At 42.4% G+C, this 21,606-nt stretch overlaps 1 protein-coding gene across 2 annotated transcripts; it reads right to left on the bottom strand.

The window, feature by feature from the left end:
• Nucleotides 1-4,957: 4,957 nt before the first annotated feature.
• On the bottom strand, nucleotides 4,958-18,724 carry LOC115415717 (uncharacterized). 2 transcript variants are annotated; one of them, XM_030129357.1, is made up of 3 exons: nucleotides 18,018-18,724; nucleotides 7,838-7,933; nucleotides 4,958-5,639 (listed from the first exon to the last, which is right to left on the bottom strand). In XM_030129357.1, exons 1-3 carry the CDS (start codon nucleotides 18,433-18,435, stop codon nucleotides 5,437-5,439), a joined length of 717 nt encoding a protein of 238 aa, XP_029985217.1. In that variant the 5' UTR covers nucleotides 18,436-18,724; the 3' UTR covers nucleotides 4,958-5,436. The 2 variants fall into 2 exon arrangements, with proteins under 2 accessions (XP_029985217.1, XP_029985216.1); XM_030129356.1 differs by having other exon boundaries at nucleotides 7,796-7,933; nucleotides 18,018-18,722.
• Between the last annotated feature and the right edge of the window lie 2,882 nt (nucleotides 18,725-21,606).

Raw genomic sequence — 21,606 nt, forward strand, 5'->3', positions numbered from 1 at the left:
GTCCTGAAGGACGCAACACTTTAAAGCAGGTGAAGAACAAACTGGTTCAGACTCAGCTGACTGGGACTGGGACTGGGACTAGGACTGGGACTAGGACTGGGACTGGGACTAGGACTGGGACTAGGACTGGGACTAGGACTGGGACTGGGACTAGGACTGGGACTGGGACTAGGACTGGGACTAGGACTAGGACTAGGACTGGGACTGGGACTGGGACTAGGACTGGGACTGGGACTAGGACTGGGACTAGGACTGGGACTAGGACTGGGACTGGGACTAGGACTGGGACTAGGACTGGGACTGGGACTGGGACTAGGACTAGGACTGGGACTAGGACTGGGACTAGGACTGGGACTGGGACTGGGACTAGGACTGGGACTGGGACTGGGACTGGGACTAGGACTGGGACTAGGACTGGGACTGGGACTGGGACTAGGACTGGGACTAGGACTGGGACTGGGACTGGGACTAGGACTGGGACTGGGACTCTACCTCTGAAGTCTGTCATGTGATCTGTGGCCAGATCACCCTGACGTTACACCCACACACACCAAAACACACACACACACTGACACACACACACACACAGACACACACACACTGACACATGCCAAAACACGCACTGACACACACACACAGACACACACAGACACACACACAGACACACACAGACACACACACAGACACACACACACTGACACATGCCAAAACACGCACTGACACACACACACAGACACACACAGACACACACAGACACACAGACACAGACACACACAGACACAGACACACACACACACACACACACACACACAGACACACACACACACACACACACACAGTCTGATCCTGGACTACTTGACCCTCAGGTGCCTTCTGTCCATCTGTGTCCTACAACCACTCAGAGCCAGTGGAAAATAAGGACACAGTGGTGACACCGTCATCAGAGACACAGTGGACAGCAGTGGACAGTAGGACAGCAGTGGACAGCAGTGGACAGTAGTGGACAGTAGTGGACATGTGGACAGTAGTGGACAGTTTTCCGGTCAGACTAACCCTACCTGAAGCGTGTAAATGGTCAGCAGGTTGACTTCTGCAGACGCTCCACGCTGCCGTCATCGTTCCAGACGTTTTCTCAGGATCACCGGTTGTTCAGTATTTTAATAATTCGTTTGATTTCTTCTGGATCAGAGCTGGAAACAAAAAAAATGCAGGAAGAAAAAATGAAAGTACAAAGTCAATGTTTCTGCAGTTTTCTGTTGATTGAATAAAAAAGTGAAAGTTTGTAGCTCATTTCTCCGGCTCTTCTTTGCATCATCTATGAAAGTGAAAGAGCTTCAGATGAGTTGGATAAATTAGACCCACCTGTTTTTAAGCCCAACCCATCAGACCCATACAGGTCCATTTAATCACCTACAGCACATACTAATGAGGCTGACAGCAGGTCTGTGCCCACATGCCCCAGTCCTCTGCTGTAAACGTACATCTGTTACCCATCATTCTAAGACATGGATGTGATCTGATGTGAGGTGAAAAGGTGCTCTGCCCTCTCCGGGTCGGTGGGGAGTCTTTGCCCCAAGTGGAGGAGTTTAAGTATCTGGGTCTGGTTCACAGTGAGGGAAGGATGGAGCGAGAGACTGACAGACGGGTGGGTGCAGCGTCTGCACTGATGCGGTCGCTGTACCGGTCTGTTGTGGTTCAGAAGGAGCCGAGCCCAGAGGAGAAGCTCTGGATTTACCCTCAGTCTACGTTCCTACCCTCACCTGTGGTCATGAGCTGTGGGGCAGGACCGAAAGGACCAGATCCCGGATACAAGCGGTCCAAATGAGTTTCCTCCGCAGGGTGGCTGGGCGCACCCTTAGGGATAGGGGGAGGAGCTCAGAGTAGAGCCGCTGCTCCTCCACATCCAGAGGAACCAGCTGAGGTGGCTCGGGCATCTGTTTCGGATCCTCCTGGACTCCTCCCTGGGGAGGTGTTCCGGGCATGTCCCACCGGGAGGAGACCTCGGGGAAGACCCAGAACACGTTGGAGAGACTATGTCTGTGGGCTGGACTGGGAACGCCTCGGGGTCCCCCCGGAAGAGCTGGAGGAGGAGTCTGAGGAGAGGGAAGTCTGGGCATCCCTGCTTAGACCGTTACCCCGGCGACCCGGCCCCGGATAAGCAGAAGATAATGGATGGATGGATGTGATCTCAGTTTGAGCTGCATGGACCTGATAGTGGCAGAAAAATGGTCACAAACAGTTTTTCCCACAAAACTCCACCTAGTGATGAAGTAGTGGGGTAAGCCCTCTCCCCCAGCCCACTTTATTTATTTTATATGTTCTATAAATGACAAAAAATCTTGATTAAGCATTTTTTCATTTGACTTGTAGAAGTTGAATTGTACCTGTAACAGAAGTTTTGTAGCATGTGCTTTTCCAAATAAAGAATAAAAAAAAAACTCCACCTAGTGAATGAAAATGACCCCATATGAACTCTGGATGGTAGACAGAACATGGACATTTGGAAGAACATCAACATGAACCAAATTTGATCTCAACTGGCCTATTATTGATTATGTCCAAAAAACGGATGTTCAACTACAGCGCCCCCATGTGGATGACTTACAACACTGACAGAAGCTGAAACCCATGTGGTTCTTCCACTGGGGCTCCACTATGATGGTTATCAAGGAGAAGAAATCCAACCACATCTGTCCGAGTTATCGCATTCACACCAAGGAGATCCAGCAGCAGCGTTCGGGTAAAACTATTAGATAATAATAATCTGTGCAGCATTGTAGTACAAACATTTTTCTTTTACATTTTGTTTTTTTAACTGTTTTTTGTATTTTAACAACTTGAGCCATAAACAAAAATGCCACATATTCAACAACTGTCATATTTTTAACCCTTTAGATGTCCTTCTGTAATGTAAACAAACTATATTTTTGATCCAAAAACTTTTTTTCCTCAATATACTACATATAAATTGGATCACTTTTTTGTAGCAACATTAAACTAAACTGTGTCATTGTGCATTTTCACTCCGTTAGTGTTAGTGTAGTAATGTTCCATTGTTTATAATGTGCTGATTTTAGCAGCTGGGTCAGGGTTTTAAACATCATGCAAACATGAACAGCTTTTTAATTCTAACCAAATACAAATTGTGAAAAATACGACCTTATATAACGAAGTGCAGAGTGTGCATAATATGCTCACCTGGGTACCAGAAGGTGAACTGCGTCACATGTTGAAAACATTAACTACTAGAGTAACTATTAATTTGGTGCCATCATCAGGTTAAAATGTTAATTTGTCAAATTGCTCCAACTTCTGCTTTCCACTATAGTGAAGTATGACCTATGTTTTATTCTTCTATCCTAGGTTCTTTATCTTCCTAAATTCATTTGACATTCGTTGTCATTCTACCAGGCATCTGTGTAGATTTACCACTTTGTTTTAGTGTCACATTCTTGTGTGACATCCTGCACAACTTGTTTCAGGTTGAACAAAGTACAATGTTTTTTTAGACTCTTTCAGATTCAGATCAGAACATGAACATAAGGACACAAAGCTCAGGTGGATCAGCTCTCTTTCATAATCTGTCCTCCTGCAAATAAACATCTTAGATCAGAAAAATGTCAATCAGATACAAATCAGACAAAATCAGTTCATTGTTTTCTGGTAAAGGTATTTTGTTTTTCTACCTTTTTGGTATATATTTTTGTATTTATTTAACTCAGTGATCATGTAGATGTTCATAAAAGCTCAAAGTAAATACAAAGGTGTTTCTTCAACAGAATATTTCATCAAGCATTCATGAAAAAAAGCATCTACACCCACTGTTATGTATCCAACTCCATGGGTTTTACTGACTGTGTTTCCACGGTAACTACAGAGCCTCTGAATGTTCAAATATGGTCATATCTGATGAACATGAAAAGATGAAGAACTGTATTTTACACCAATTATTGACATGTATGGATAGGATTAGTGGATCGAAAAGATTTAACATTTTAGATCAAAAGATGGACAATGGATAATTTACATGATCAGTAAATTAAGCAAAGGAAAATACCAGATTTTCACTAAAAAATACAAAATGCAGAGGATAATATTATAATAAATGGTGATAAAACACTTGGGAAAAACAAAAAATAATTTGGACGTTGTGACAAAAACAGTTGTGGGTCTTTAAAGCTGTGTGACTTGTCACCAGTTTTTCATCCCATCTGTGAACCCTCAGTCATAGTCTAAGTACGACCAATCTGGAAGTCTTTCTGTGATGACGCACCTGAACCTCTTCCCTCACGATGAACAGTTTCAAAGTGAACTCGACCATAAACACTCCATTTGTTTACAGAGCCAGTAGGTGACTCGGGCGCTTTTGGAAATTTATCGTCACATGCATCGTGGGAAGTGGAGCTCCACGCACCGGCAGTAGCAAGAGGCAATGAAGCCGTTTCCATGTTTGTTGCCCACAATACACGTCACTAAAATGTCCAAAAATGCCAGAGTGAACTACTGGTTCTGTTTGGAAACTAATGGACTGTTTATGGTGGAGTAGACTTCAAAACTGTTCACCATGAGGGAAGACATTCAGGTGCGTAATCACAGAAAGACTTCCAGATTTCTCAGACTTAGACTGTGACTCCAGTTTTACAAATCTGATGAAAAATTAGTGACAAAAATCATACACAGCTTTAAGGGTCAAGTATACATTGGTGGATTCCTTAGAGGAATTATGGGATGAGTGAAGAGAAAGGTGGGCAATATCTATAAACATGTATATTTGTCTGAACCAAAAATGATTGAACAAACTGATTAATCATATCGATCCTCAAATAAAAATGTGCAGGTGATTCTGGACGTAACTGTTCCAAATAAAAGCGCTCTGACAGCTGAGCAGTTCGTTGGAGGTTCCACAGAGGTCCTGATGTGGTGATAAAACCGAAGCTGCTCAGTCAAGAGTCTGATCTGTGGAGTCATTTCACTGCGTTAATGGAACAGAGGAAGTCAGCCAGAGCTCCGCCCCTATATTACATATCCGATATAAAAAAAGAAACACTGACAAAAACAGATGGGATTTGCCTTCGGACATTAGCAACAGCACCCTGGGAGTCGACTTACAGGAGTGAAAAAGTGAAAATAAAAATAAAGAAGAAATCCGCTGCTTCCACTTCGCTGGCTGGACTTTGTTTTCGGCTGCTCTCAGACTAAATGGCGTCCTGTTCTGTCCGGTTTGTCAGGACATCTTCAGAGATCCTGTTCTGTCCTGCAGCCACCGCTTCTGCCTTTTTGCATTTCAGATAGGTTTATTCACACGAGCAAAAAACGACAAATAGGCTCAAACTAAAAAAAAAACAAAAAAAAAGCTTTAAAAATGTAAACAAAAGGTAAGAATATTCAAGGTGCTGTTGCTGTTCAAAAACAGTGGTGAGTCTGATCTTAACGTCTTCATTTCCGTGACGAACTCTCCATGACAGAAACCATGCGCTCCATCAGACCCACCAGTCTTTTTGTGGTTTCGTCCATCCTCTGGACGTTTTGGAGTAAAGCTATTGTGATGTCCTGGTCCCTCCTGGTCTGCTCCAGAAACCTCTCCTCTGACCTCTCCAGATATTCTATCAACTCAGCGGTAGAATCCCGTTTTCTTTTTCCTGTGTAAAGCAAAACAATGACACAGTTACTACAGACACTAACATTACACAACCGTACTATGCTTGGTTAGTGTAGGTCAGTGGTTTTCAACCTTGGGGTCGGGACCCCACGTGGGGTCCCATGGAATTTCTAGTAATTAGAAATTAAAAAAAAAAAAAAGTAGTAGTAGTAAAAGTGGTAAGCCCCCCCCCACCCCAAAAAAAAAAAAACAAAAAAAATGTACTAATAAAAATATGTCTCTAATAAAAATGTTGTGAGTTGACAGAGACAATCCTAATTCACACAGACAAACTGAAGCTGAAACTGCAGCACTGTGGTTCTGTTTGTGTCACATGTTCACTGTGGTCAGTTTCAGATGCTGCAGCTCTTTCATCATTCATAGTTTCAGTTCTAGTTTGTTCAGTATTAATCGTCCTCCTTGTAAATCCCAGCTGGACTGACTGGACAGATCCTGAGCCTTTGTGCAGTAATCTACACCTGGATTTACTGCCTCTGTCCACAATAATAGACATTATATAGACTAAATGTCCACAATAATAGACATTATATAGACTAAATGTCCACAATAATAGACATTATACAGACTAAATGTCCACAATAATAGACATTATACAGACTAAATGTCCACAATAATAGACATTATACAGACTAAATGTCCACAATAATAGACATTATACAGACTAAATGTCCACAATAATAGACATTATACAGACTAAATGTCCACAATAATAGACATTATATAGACTAAATGTCCACAATAATAGACATTATACAGACTAAATGTCCACAATAATAGACATTATATAGACTAAATGTCCACAATAATAGACATTATATAGACTAAATGTCCACAATAATAGACATTATATAGACTAAATGTCCACAATAACAGACATTATATAGACTGAATGTCCACAATAATAGACATTATATAGACTAAATGTCCACAATAATAGACATTATACAGACTGAATGTCCACAATAACAGACATTATATAGACTGAATGTCCACAATAATAGACATTATACAGACTAAATGTCCACAATAACAGACATTATACGGACTAAATGTCCACAATAATAGACATTATACAGACTAAATGTCCACAATAATAGACATTATACAGACTAAATGTCCACAATAATAGACATTATATAGACTAAATGTCCACAATAACAGACATTATACAGACTAAATGTCCACAATAATAGATATTATATAGACTAAATGTCCACAATAATAGACATTATATAGACTAAATGTGTCTAAAATTAATGTTTATTATTATTTATTATGTTTATTATATATTTATTATATAGACTAAATGTCCACAATAACAGACATTATACAGACTAAATGTCCACAATAACAGACATTATACAGACTAAATGTGTCTAAAATTAATGTTTATTATTATTTATTATTATGTTTATTATATATTTATTATATAGACTAAATGTCCACAATAACAGACATTATACAGACTAAATGTCCACAATAACAGACATTATACAGACTAAATGTCCACAATAACAGACATTATACAGACTAAATGTCCACAATAATAGACATTATACAGACTAAATGTGCACAATAATAGACATTATACAGACTAAATGTGCACAATAATAGACATTATACAGACTAAATGTCCACAATAACAGACATTATACAGACTAAATGTGCACAATAATAGACATTATACAGACTAAATGTCCACAATAACAGACATTATATAGACTGAATGTCCACAATAATAGACATTATACAGACTAAATGTCCACAATAACAGACATTATACAGACTAAATGTCCACAATAACAGACATTATACAGACTAAATGTCCACAATAACAGACATTATACAGACTAAATGTCCACAATAACAGACATTATACAGACTAAATGTCCACAATAATAGACATTATATAGACTGAATGTCCTCTAACATTAACATTTATTTGCAACATGGTATAGCAAACTATTACATGATCAAAAACAAATTAATTTTAACAAAAAATGTCTCCGTTTTGAATGTCTGGAGTTGCCAGAATTTTGTGATGTTAAAATGGGGTCATGAGCCGAAAAAAGTTGTCACCACTGGTGTAGGTGGTGTGAGCAGTTGTGTGTACTGGACCATGTGAACAACTCTGACCTGGTTTGGTTTCAGGAAAGGAGGAAGAGGTGGAAGACGTACTGCAGGACGGAGTGGGAGAGCTGCAGGTGAGCGGCTGTGGCTGCAGCTGTGGTTTCAGCAACTCGGAATCTGGCTCCTTTTCCAAGGGCGCCAACTCTGTACAGAACAAAACAAAGAAACCGGATTGGAATTTGACATGTTCTCCCCCATGTGGACAATAACCCTGTCTACTGGAACGCGGTTCAGTTAACTGTTAGAACCAGAACCCTGTCTACTGGAACGCGGTTCAGTTAACTGTTAGAACCAGAACCCTGTCTACTGGAACACGGTTCAGTTAACTGTTAGAACCAGAACCCTGTCTACTGGAACACGGTTCAGTTCACTACTGTTAGAACCAGAACCCTGTCTACTGGAACACAGTTCAGTTCACTACTGTAGAACCAGAACCCTGTCTACTGGAACACGGTTCAGTTCACTACTGTTAGAACCAGAACCCTGTTACTGGAACACAGGTTCGTTCCTACTGTTAGAACCAGAACCCTGTCTACTGGAACCACGTTCGTTCACTACTGTTAGAACCAGAAACCCTGTCTACTGGAACCACGGTTCAGTTCAACTGTTAGAACCAGAACCCTGTCTACTGGAACGAGTTCAGTTCACTACTGTTAGAACCAGAACCCTGTCTACTGGAACACGGTTCAGTTCACTACTGTTAGAACCAGAACCCTGTCTACTGGACACGGGTTCAGTTAACTGTTAGAACCAGAACCCTGTCTACTGGCAACACGGTTTCAGTTCACTACTGTTAGAACCAGAACCCTGTCTACTGGAACACGGTTCAGTTCAACTGTTAGAACCAGAACCCTGTCTACTGGAACACGGGTCAGTTCACTACTGTTAGAACCCAGAACCCTGTCTACTGGAACACGGTTCAGTTAACTGTTAGAACCAGAACCCTGTCTACTGGAACACGGTTCAGTTAACTGTTAGAACCAGAACCCTGTCTACTGGAACACGGTTCAGTTCATACTGTTAGAACCAGAACCCTGTCTACTGGAACACGGTTCAGTTCACTACTGTTAGAACCAGAACCCTGTCTACTGGAACACGGTTCAGTTCAACTGTTAGAACCAGAACCTGTCTACTGGAACACGGTTCAGTTCACTACTGTTAGAACCAGAACCCTGTCTACTGGAACACAGGTTCAGTTCACTACTGTTAGAACAGAACCCTGTCTACTGGAACACGGTTCAGTTAACTGTTAGAACCAGAACCCTGTCTACTGGAACACGGTTCAGTTAACTGTTAGAACCAGAACCCTGTCTACTGGAACACAGTTCAGTTCAACTGTTAGAACCAGAACCCTGTCTACTGGAACAGGTTTCAGTTCACTGTTAGAACCAGAACCCTGTCTACTGGAACACGGTTCAGTTCACTACTGTTAGAACCAGAACCCTGTCTACTGGAACACAGGTTCAGTTAACTGTTAGAACCAGAACCCTGTCTACTGGAACACGGTTCAGTTCACTACTGTTAGAACCAGAACCCTGTCTACTGGAACACAGTTCAGTTCACTACTGTTAGAACCAGAACCCTGTCTACTGGAACACGGTTCAGTCACTGTTAGAACCAGAACCCTGTCTACTGGAACACGGTTCAGTTCACTACTGTTAGAACCAGAACCCTGTCTACTGGAACACGGTTCAGTTCACTACTGTTAGAACCAGAACCCTGTCTACTGGAACACGGTTCAGTTCACTACTGTTTAGAACCAGCACCCTGTCTACTGGAACACAGTTCAGTTAACTGTTAGAACCAGAACCCTGTCTACTGGAACACGGTTCAGTTCACTACTGTTAGAACCAGAACCCTGTCTACTGGAACACAGTTCAGTTCACTACTGTTAGAACCAGAACCCTGTCTACTGGAACACGGTTCAGTTCACTACTGTTAGAACCAGAACCCTGTCTACTGGAACACAGGTTCAGTTCACTACTGTTAGAACCAGAACCCTGTCTACTGGAACACGGTTCAGTTAACTGTTAGAACCAGAACCCTGTCTACTGGAACACAGGTTCAGTTCACTACTGTTAGAACCAGAACCCTGTCTACTGGAACACGGTTCAGTTAACTGTTAGAACCAGAACCCTGTCTACTGGAACACGGTTCAGTTCACTACTGTTAGAACCAGAACCCTGTCTACTGGAACACGGTTCAGTTAACTGTTAGAACCAGAACCCTGTCTACTGGAACACGGTTCAGTTAACTGTTAGAACCAGAACCCTGTCTACTGGAACACGGTTCAGTTCACTACTGTTAGAACCAGAACCCCGTCTACTAGAACACGGTTCAGTTCACTACTGTTAGAACCAGAACCCTGTCTACTGGAACACGGTTCAGTTCACTGTTAGAACCAGAACCCTGTCTACTGGAACACGGTTCAGTTCACTACTGTTAGAACCAGAACCCTGTCTACTGGAACACAGTTCAGTTAACTGTTAGAACCAGAACCCTGTCTACTGGAACACGGTTCAGTTCACTACTGTTAGAACCAGAACCCTGTCTACTGGAACACGGTTCAGTTAACTGTTAGAACCAGAACCCTGTCTACTGGAACACGGTTCAGTTAACTGTTAGAACCAGAACCCTGTCTACTGGAACACGGTTCAGTTCACTGTTAGAACCAGAACCCTGTCTACTGGAACACGGTTCAGTTCACTACTGTTAGAACCAGAACCCTGTCTACTGGAACACGGTTCAGTTCACTGTTAGAACCAGAACCCTGTCTACTGGAACACAGTTCAGTTCACTACTGTTAGAACCAGAACCCTGTCTACTGGAACACGGTTCAGTTCATACTGTTAGAACCAGAACCCTGTCTACTGGAACACAGTTCAGTTCACTGTTAGAACCAGAACCCTGTCTACTGGAACACGGTTCAGTTCACCTGTTAGAACCAGAACCTTGTCTACTGGAACACGGTTCAGTTCACTACTGTTAGAACCAGAACCCTGTCTACTGGAACACAGTTCAGTTAACTGTTAGAACCAGAACCCTGTCTACTGGAACACGGTTCAGTTCACTACTGTTAGAACCAGAACCCTGTCTACTGGAACACAGTTCAGTTCACTACTGTTAGAACCAGAACCCTGTCTACTGGAACACGGTTCAGTTCACTACTGTTAGAACCAGAACCCTGTCTACTGGAACACGGTTCAGTTCACTACTGTTAGAACCAGAACCCTGTCTACTGGAACACAGTTCAGTTAACTGTTAGAACCAGAACCCTGTCTACTGGAACACGGTTCAGTTCACTACTGTTAGAACCAGAACCCTGTCTACTGGAACACAGTTCAGTTCACTACTGTTAGAACCAGAACCCTGTCTACTGGAACACGGTTCAGTTCACTACTGTTAGAACCAGAACCCTGTCTACTGGAACACAGTTCAGTTCACTACTGTTAGAACCAGAACCCTGTCTACTGGAACACGGTTCAGTTAACTGTTAGAACCAGAACCCTGTCTACTGGAACACAGTTCAGTTCACTACTGTTAGAACCAGAACCCTGTCTACTGGAACACGGTTCAGTTAACTGTTAGAACCAGAACCCTGTCTACTGGAACACGGTTCAGTTCACTACTGTTAGAACCAGAACCCTGTCTACTGGAACACGGTTCAGTTCACTACTGTTAGAACCAGAACCCTGTCTACTGGAACACGGTTCAGTTCACTACTGTTAGAACCAGAACCCTGTCTACTGGAACACGGTTCAGTTAACTGTTAGAACCAGAACCCTGTCTACTGGAACACGGTTCAGTTAACTGTTAGAACCAGAACCCTGTCTACTGGAACACGGTTCAGTTCACTACTGTTAGAACCAGAACCCTGTCTACTGGAACACGGTTCAGTTCACTACTGTTAGAACCAGAACCCTGTCTACTGGAACACGGTTCAGTTCACTACTGTTAGAACCAGAACCCTGTCTACTGGAACGTGGTTCAGTTCACTACTGTTAGAACCAGAACCCTGTCTACTGGAACACGGTTCAGTTCACTACTGTTAGAACCAGAACCCTGTCTACTGGAACACAGTTCAGTTAACTGTTAGAACCAGAACCCTGTCTACTGGAACACGGTTCAGTTCACTACTGTTAGAACCAGAACCCTGTCTACTGGAACACGGTTCAGTTCACTACTGTTAGAACCAGAACCCTGTCTACTGGAACACGGTTCAGTTAACTGTTAGAACCAGAACCCTGTCTACTGGAACACGGTTCAGTTCACTACTGTTAGAACCAGAACCCTGTCTACTGGAACACAGTTCAGTTCACTGTTAGAACCAGAACCCTGTCTACTGGAACATGGTTCAGTTCACTACTGTTAGAACCAGAACCCTGTCTACTGGAACGTGGTTCAGTTAACTGTTAGAACCAGAACCCTGTCTACTGGAACACGGTTCAGTTCACTACTGTTAGAACCAGAACCCTGTCTACTGGAACACAGTTCAGTTCACTCCTGTTAGAACCAGAACCCTGTCTACTGGAACACGGTTCAGTTAACTGTTAGAACCAGAACCCTGTCTACTGGAACACGGTTCAGTTAACTGTTAGAACCAGAACCCTGTCTACTGGAACACGGTTCAGTTAACTGTTAGAACCAGAACCCTGTCTACTGGAACACGGTTCAGTTCACTACTGTTAGAACCAGAACCCTGTCTACTGGAACACGGTTCAGTTCACTACTGTTAGAACCAGAACCCTGTCTACTGGAACACGGTTCAGTTCACTACTGTTAGAACCAGAACCCTGTCTACTGGAACACAGTTCAGTTCACTACTGTTAGAACCAGAACCCTGTCTACTGGAACACGGTTCAGTTCACTACTGTTAGAACCAGAACCCTGTGTACTGGAACACAGTTCAGTTCACTACTGTTAGAACCAGAACCCTGTCTACTGGAACACGGTTCAGTTAACTGTTAGAACCAGAACCCTGTCTACTGGAACACGGTTCAGTTAACTGTTAGAACCAGAACCCTGTCTACTGGAACACGGTTCAGTTCACTACTGTTAGAACCAGAACCCTGTCTACTGGAACACGGTTCAGTTCACTACTGTTAGAACCAGAACCCTGTCTACTGGAACACGGTTCAGTTCACTGTTAGAACCAGAACCCTGTCTACTGGAACACGGTTCAGTTCACTACTGTTAGAACCAGAACCCTGTCTACTGGAACACAGTTCAGTTAACTGTTAGAACCAGAACCCTGTCTACTGGAACACGGTTCAGTTCACTACTGTTAGAACCAGAACCCTGTCTACTGGAACACGGTTCAGTTAACTGTTAGAACCAGAACCCTGTCTACTGGAACACGGTTCAGTTAACTGTTAGAACCAGAACCCTGTCTACTGGAACACGGTTCAGTTCACTGTTAGAACCAGAACCCTGTCTACTGGAACACGGTTCAGTTCACTACTGTTAGAACCAGAACCCTGTCTACTGGAACACGGTTCAGTTCACTGTTAGAACCAGAACCCTGTCTACTGGAACACGGTTCAGTTCACTACTGTTAGAACCAGAACCCTGTCTACTGGAACACAGTTCAGTTCACTACTGTTAGAACCAGAACCCTGTCTACTGGAACACGGTTCAGTTAACTGTTAGAACCAGAACCCTGTCTACTGGAACACGGTTCAGTTAACTGTTAGAACCAGAACCCTGTCTACTGGAACACAGTTCAGTTCACTGTTAGAACCAGAACCCTGTCTACTGGAACATGGTTCAGTTCACTGTTAGAACCAGAACCCTGTCTACTGGAACACGGTTCAGTTCACTACTGTTAGAACCAGAACCCTGTCTACTGGAACACAGTTCAGTTAACTGTTAGAACCAGAACCCTGTCTACTGGAACACGGTTCAGTTCACTACCGTTAGAACCAGAACCCTGTCTACTGGAACACAGTTCAGTTCACTACTGTTAGAACCAGAACCCTGTCTACTGGAACACGGTTCAGTTCACTGTTAGAACCAGAACCCTGTCTACTGGAACACGGTTCAGTTCACTACTGTTAGAACCAGAACCCTGTCTACTGGAACACGGTTCAGTTCACTACTGTTAGAACCAGAACCCTGTCTACTGGAACACGGTTCAGTTCACTACTGTTAGAACCAGAACCCTGTCTACTGGAACACAGTTCAGTTAACTGTTAGAACCAGAACCCTGTCTACTGGAACACGGTTCAGTTCACTACTGTTAGAACCAGAACCCTGTCTACTGGAACACAGTTCAGTTCACTACTGTTAGAACCAGAACCCTGTCTACTGGAACACGGTTCAGTTCACTACTGTTAGAACCAGAACCCTGTCTACTGGAACACAGTTCAGTTCACTACTGTTAGAACCAGAACCCTGTCTACTGGAACACGGTTCAGTTCACTGTTAGAACCAGAACCCTGTCTACTGGAACACAGTTCAGTTCACTACTGTTAGAACCAGAACCCTGTCTACTGGAACACGGTTCAGTTAACTGTTAGAACCAGAACCCTGTCTACTGGAACACGGTTCAGTTCACTACTGTTAGAACCAGAACCCTGTCTACTGGAACACGGTTCAGTTAACTGTTAGAACCAGAACCCTGTCTACTGGAACACGGTTCAGTTAACTGTTAGAACCAGAACCCTGTCTACTGGAACACGGTTCAGTTCACTACTGTTAGAACCAGAACCCTGTCTACTGGAACACAGTTCAGTTCACTCCTGTTAGAACCAGAACCCTGTCTACTGGAACACGGTTCAGTTCACTACTGTTAGAACCAGAACCCTGTCTACTGGAACACAGTTCAGTTCACTGTTAGAACCAGAACCCTGTCTACTGGAACACGGTTCAGTTCACTGTTAGAACCAGAACCTTGTCTACTGGAACACGGTTCAGTTCACTACTGTTAGAACCAGAACCCTGTCTACTGGAACACAGTTCAGTTAACTGTTAGAACCAGAACCCTGTCTACTGGAACACGGTTCAGTTCACTACTGTTAGAACCAGAACCCTGTCTACTGGAACACAGTTCAGTTCACTACTGTTAGAACCAGAACCCTGTCTACTGGAACACGGTTCAGTTCACTACTGTTAGAACCAGAACCCTGTCTACTGGAACACGGTTCAGTTCACTACTGTTAGAACCAGAACCCTGTCTACTGGAACACAGTTCAGTTAACTGTTAGAACCAGAACCCTGTCTACTGGAACACGGTTCAGTTCACTACTGTTAGAACCAGAACCCTGTCTACTGGTACACAGTTCAGTTCACTACTGTTAGAACCAGAACCCTGTCTACTGGAACACGGTTCAGTTCACTACTGTTAGAACCAGAACCCTGTCTACTGGAACACAGTTCAGTTCACTACTGTTAGAACCAGAACCCTGTCTACTGGAACACGGTTCAGTTAACTGTTAGAACCAGAACCCTGTCTACTGGAACACAGTTCAGTTCACTACTGTTAGAACCAGAACCCTGTCTACTGGAACACGGTTCAGTTAACTGTTAGAACCAGAACCCTGTCTACTGGAACACGGTTCAGTTCACTACTGTTAGAACCAGAACCCTGTCTACTGGAACACGGTTCAGTTCACTACTGTTAGAACCAGAACCCTGTCTACTGGAACACGGTTCAGTTCACTACTGTTAGAACCAGAACCCTGTCTACTGGAACACAGTTCAGTTAACTGTTAGAACCAGAACCCTGTCTACTGGAACACGGTTCAGTTCACTACTGTTAGAACCAGAACCCTGTCTACTGGAACACAGTTCAGTTCACTACTGTTAGAACCAGAACCCTGTCTACTGGAACACGGTTCAGTTAACTGTTAGAACCAGAACCCTGTCTACTGGAACACAGTTCAGTTCACTACTGTTAGAACCAGAACCCTGTCTACTGGAACACGGTTCAGTTAACTGTTAGAACCAGAACCCTGTCTACTGGAACACGGGTCAGTTCACTACTGTTAGAACCAGAACCCTGTCTACTGGAACACGGTTCAGTTCACTACTGTTAGAACCAGAACCCTGTCTACTGGAACACGGTTCAGTTCACTACTCAGGCCAATCCTGCCTTTTATGAACCCACTGAAGAAACATTGTTTTGGAGACACCACCACCACTCAGGGTGTTGTGCCAAGGTACGGATCCCTGCTCAGAACTGTTTCCCCTGGCCCCAGGAGCATCATTTCAACTTTTCATCTCATAATTTAAACTTTTTATCTCATAATTAGGACTTGTTAGCTCATCATTTTGACTTTTCATCTCATAATTTCGACTTTTTAATCTTCTAATTTTGATCTATCTCCTAATTTTGACTTTCTCATAATTACGACTTTTTGTCTCAGTTTTTTTTAACCTCATCATTTCTACTTTTTATCTAATAACTGACATTTTATCTCAAAATTTCTATTGTTTAATCTCATAATTATCATTTACCATGGGGATTTTTTTTTCCAGTGGCAGAAACAGGCTTCTATGTATGGAAGTCCGTTTCCACCCCTGGTAAAAAACAAAAACAAACATAGTCATTCATAATCATGAGATAACAAGTAGATATTATGCTCATGCAGCCAGGGGAAACAGTTCTGCGTATGGATGTTGTGCTGAATTCTACTCCCTGCTGAAAACTGCTCCCCCTTCTTAAATCAGCCATGGAGAGGACACTGTGCACCAAATTCACCCTGGCACAACTTTTTCTCCTTTCTGACTGGAGGGTATGAAATTAATTGTGAATTATTCAACCTCTTAACACCATCATATATCAATGTATGTGTATTATATATACATATATATATTATATACACACACACACACACAGAGGGTGGGGAAGCAAAATGTACAATATTTTGAGGCAGGGATTGAAAGACAGTGTATGACCAATTAGTTTATTGAAAGTCATGAGAATTTATTTGCCACAAGAAAATGTCCATAATAGAAAATGTTTTTATTCTATGTGTCCTCCTTCTTTCTCAATAACTGCCTTCACACACTTCCTGAAACTTGCACAAGTGTTCCTCAAATATTGGGGTGACAACTTCTCCCATTCTTCTTTAATAGTATCTTCCAGACTTTCTGGTAATAGTTTTGCTCATAGTCATTCTCTTCTTTCCATTATAAACAGTCTTTATGGACACTCCAACTATTTTTGAAATCTCCTTTGGTGTGACGAGTGCATTCAGCAAATCACACACTCTTTGACGTTTGCTTTTCTGATTACTCATATGGGCAAAAGTTTCTGAAAAGGTATGGATAATAGTGTTAGGTATGATTATGACATCAGTATATGTTTGGGTTCAAAACAATTCATGTAGTGCCTGCTGAGAAAAAACAACTAAATGTTCATGTATGTATGTATGGATGGATGTATGGATAACTTTATTAACCCCGAGGGAAATTCAAGCATTCAGCAGCTTTACATACAGCACAAGACGACAAAAAACAGACCAAAAACACAATACAACAGTGGGTTAACATTAAGGTTAGTATATATACTGGAAAAGACACCTGCTAAAGAACTACCTCTAAAAGAGCTTCCTGTACAATACTGTAAATAAAGACTTCTGGTTGTATTTACACATTTCAGGGCAGTGATAGAAAGTGAAACACTGAAAAATAAAGTGTAGCAGTGATCGAAAGTGAATTGGTGATGTAAGTGTAACAGTTATTTAAGTGATCTAATGAATAATATTTTAAGATATTGCAGTTATGTTTTTTTAATCTGGTTAATATTAAAGAATGTGCAAAGTGTAAGGTATATAAAACTTTCTAAAGTTAAATCTGAGATACATAACACACAAAATATGTAACAGTAAAAGCAGACACTGCTGAAAACTCCATCACTCGTGGCTGGGGATGCAGTTTTCGGCAGGGAGCAGAATTCGGCAGCAGATGTTACCAAAAACTGTCCCCTTTACAACAAGCTTGAGAAGCTACTGGAGTGAAAGGACTTCAGCAGCTCACATTTGGACTTATTGTGGTGTGACAGGGTGAATTTGGTGGCCTCTGTCCTCTTCATGGCTGATTTGGGAAGGGGGAGCAGTTTTCGGCAGGGAGTAGAATTCAGCACAACTCTGGCACATGTCACTGTTAGCTTGTTGTTAGCATAGCACTAGCTAGCGTTTCCACGTCCGTCACGTTAGTAGCTGGTTTTCATCTCCAGTGGAGCTTCTGTGAGCTGGTAAACATGCGTCTGACAGATAACACTCACCAGTACCGCTTCCATTTGATCGAACAACGAAGTCGTCCACAATCAGAAGCCGCAGGTCGGTGGTTGCTGTAGCCAGGTTCAGTCCGGTGGTCTGGTCCGGTTCGGTGGTCTGGTTCGCCGGCCTGTCCCCTAAAACCGAGTCCATCAGGTCAAAGTATGAGGGTCCATGGGGCCGTCCGCTGCTTCCAAACAGTCTCTTCTGGTTCCGGTAGTCCCTCTTTAACTTCTTCAGTTTGTTGATGAGCTGCTCCAGGCTCCGCTCGTACCCGGCCACGGCCATCCCGCTTTGGATTTTTTCGAACACCGGCTTGGTTCGAGAGGCTCCGTCCAGCTGGTCCTGGACTTCGGATGAAGCCCACAGTGTCAGGAAACAGCGGGTCTCCTCTTCACTCCAGGTCTGTTTGGGTTTGACGTCCATGATTGTGTCTGTAAAAAAAAAAAACTAAAAACGCGCTGTTTTGTAGTTTTAAAAATGGCGGTCCATAGTTTGGCTGTTCCTGTTTGGGTCGGTAACTCCCGCCCACCGGTCCCGTTAAACCCAGCTCGTTCGGAACCGGTTTGTCCGGTGGTTGGAAAAACAAAGAACTGGTGCTGAGTCAAACACTGGCTCCGAACCAGCCCTGGAACCGGTCTGGTGTTACCGGGGTAGGACAGGCGGATTCAGGATCAGTTTAAGAGGAAGCTCCAGCAGTTTGGACAACCGGAAGAGGAGGAGTCAATGCCCCGCCCCCCGACGGGGAAGCACTCATGGCCCCGCCCCCTGATGGGGAGGCAAGGTGTATTTTTAGTTTTTGTTGAACACTTCAGCAGCAAAACTATCGGTTGAATTCAATTTTTAAAGCTGAATGGTTTCATAATGGTTTATTATTTGTTTTTGATTTATTGAACACAGACATTTGTTGTCATGTCGGCTAAAATGTCCTTCAGGGGTCAAATGAGTGTCCATTTGTGTCCAGAACAGTTGTCCTACAGTCACAGAAGTGTGTGTAAATAATGCTAATCCATTTGTGCACAGACTACTGATATTCTCTGACAGTGGAAGCTCTATTTTCATAAATATTGGATTTGGAATAGCACGTGGATGTGAAAACTTTTGCTGGTGGACGGACGTGACATTACCCATGATGCTCTGGTCAGTCCCAGTACTTTATTAGGAATAAACTTCTAGACTTCCTATTGCTAATTGTGCTCTTCTTCATAAATGTTGGTATTGTGGATCTAAAACAATCCCAGCTGACACAAAAACACTAAATGTGTCAGTGGACGGATGTGACATGGTTGTTGTGGATCCCATCATACTGATGCTCTGCAGCCATGTCAGCGTTTACACTAATGATCCCTGTGCAAAAACTAGGAGCACTATTATTTATTGGATAGTTTAGCATCAGACTAAAGAGGAAAGAACAATCTAGAATTGTTCTTTGTGTCTAAAAATGCTTCTTATTGTAAAAGTGTTGCTGTAAACAGTGCTGTGTGCCATTCTTCATGTATGTATTGGTGGAACAGAAGCAGGATGGATCAGCACCATACTCCAGATTGAACCTGTACAAATAAAACATGTGATATGGAGGAGAGAATCTGGGAAGAAAAACTGGGGAATCCAAAAGAAGAGAAGATTTGTTTTTCAGCTCAGTTCAAATAGAACTTGTCCATTTGTGACATGAAAATATAGCATTAATTGTGCTGAAATGGTTCATTTTGGAGCTGAAAACATAGTTCATATGAGCATCAACATGTTGAACAGAACTGAAATCCTGTCCATTTGAACAACTGTCATTTACCAACACAGAGTTCCTTTGGATTCACTGAGACTGATTTAATATGAACAGACACACAGAAGAGCTGTGAGCACATTTTAGCCTATACATGTATGTATGTATGTATGTGTATGTATGTATGTATGTATGTATGTATCTACAGGTGTATGATATATATACGTATGGATTCATGTCTGTATATATGTGTGCATGTATGTATGTATTCATGCATGGATCTTTAATCACTATGAGTATGAGTAATCCAGACGTTTGACCCTGATCTGGACCAAACCATTTATTTATGTTTAGGAGACATCGTATTATTACAATCAGACACATTTTATAAAAAATAAACTATTCTACTTCCTTTGCTATAATTCCTCCTTCATTGCCGTGTCTCTATTTTACCTGAAAAAGCTGGAAATAAAATGAAAGCTGTGCTCAGGTCCTGTTCATATTATTTGGGTGAATAGTTGGTTTTTATAGAATGCTAACGCGTTCCTTCTGAGCCCATTTGTGTCATTACCACACTTCTATCAGATGTGTTCGGTCCGACTCCAGAGCTGATGTTCAGGTGGTGGTTTCACCGCACACACAAACCTTTCAATACTTCACGTTACGCCGCCGTCTTCATAACAGTCTGAGTCTGGAAGTGTTGGACAGAGCGCTATGACGGCTTCACTCTTCTTTTAGTTTTTATTGTTGAATCCGTCACAAACATCATGTGACCTGCTGACTTTGCACGCCCCGCCTCCCCCGTCTGTCGGCAGCCAATCAGGAGCCGGGGTCTGTGTCCATGTCGTCGGCGTCGTCGCCCTCTGAGCGGCAGATCTCCTCCAATGCCAGCTCTGACAGGAAACACAATATTCAGACAAATCAAGGCCGTACACGGCTGGTGTTTGTGTCCCCAGTGTGGTGTGTATTTGGTGTGTATTTTACATGTGTTTTTATTCTATGCTTCATGTTTCACATTGTGCTTTTTGTTTTGTCTGCATATATTTTGTGAATATTTACCTTTGCTCTAACTCCTGACTTCCTGTTGTACGTGTCAGATGTATTCGTGCACATTTACCCTCGCTCAGTCCTGTACTCTGCTTACATTGTCTGTGTTTGTCTTTTATATTTATTTTGTATTTTGTGTACATTTACCCTCGCTCAGTCCTGTACTCTGCTTACATTGTCTGTATTTGTCTTTTATATTTATTTTGTATTTTGTGTACATTTTCCCTCGCTCAGTCCTGTACTCTGCTTACATTGTCTGTGTTTGTCTTTTATATTTATTGTGTATTTTGTGTACATTTACCCTCGCTCAGTCCTGTACTCTGCTTACATTGTCTGTGTTTGTCTTTTATATTTATTGTGTGTTTTGTGTACATTTACCCTCGCTCAGTCCTGTACTCTGCTTACATTGTCTGTATTTGTCTTTTATATTTATTGTGTATTTTGTGTACATTTACCCTCGCTCAGTCCTGGACTCTGCTTACATTGTCTGTGTTTGTCTATTATATTTATTGTGTGTTTTGTGTACATTTACCCTCGCTCAGTCCTGTACTCTGCTTACATTGTCTGTATTTGTCTTTTATATTTATTTTGTATTTTGTGTACATTTTCCCTCGCTCAGTCCTGTACTCTGCTTACATTGTCTGTATTTGTCTTTTATATTTATTGTGTATTTTGTGTACATTTACCCTCGCTCAGTCCTGGACTCTGCTTACATTGTCTGTATTTGTCTTTTATATTTATTGTGTATTTTGTGTACATTTACCCTCGCTCAGTCCTGTACTCTGCTTACATTGTCTGTATTTGTCTTTTATATTTATTTTGTATTTTGT

Source organism: Sphaeramia orbicularis, unplaced genomic scaffold (genome assembly GCF_902148855.1).
Source record: "Sphaeramia orbicularis unplaced genomic scaffold, fSphaOr1.1, whole genome shotgun sequence".
Lineage (NCBI taxonomy): Eukaryota > Metazoa > Chordata > Actinopteri > Kurtiformes > Apogonidae > Sphaeramia > Sphaeramia orbicularis.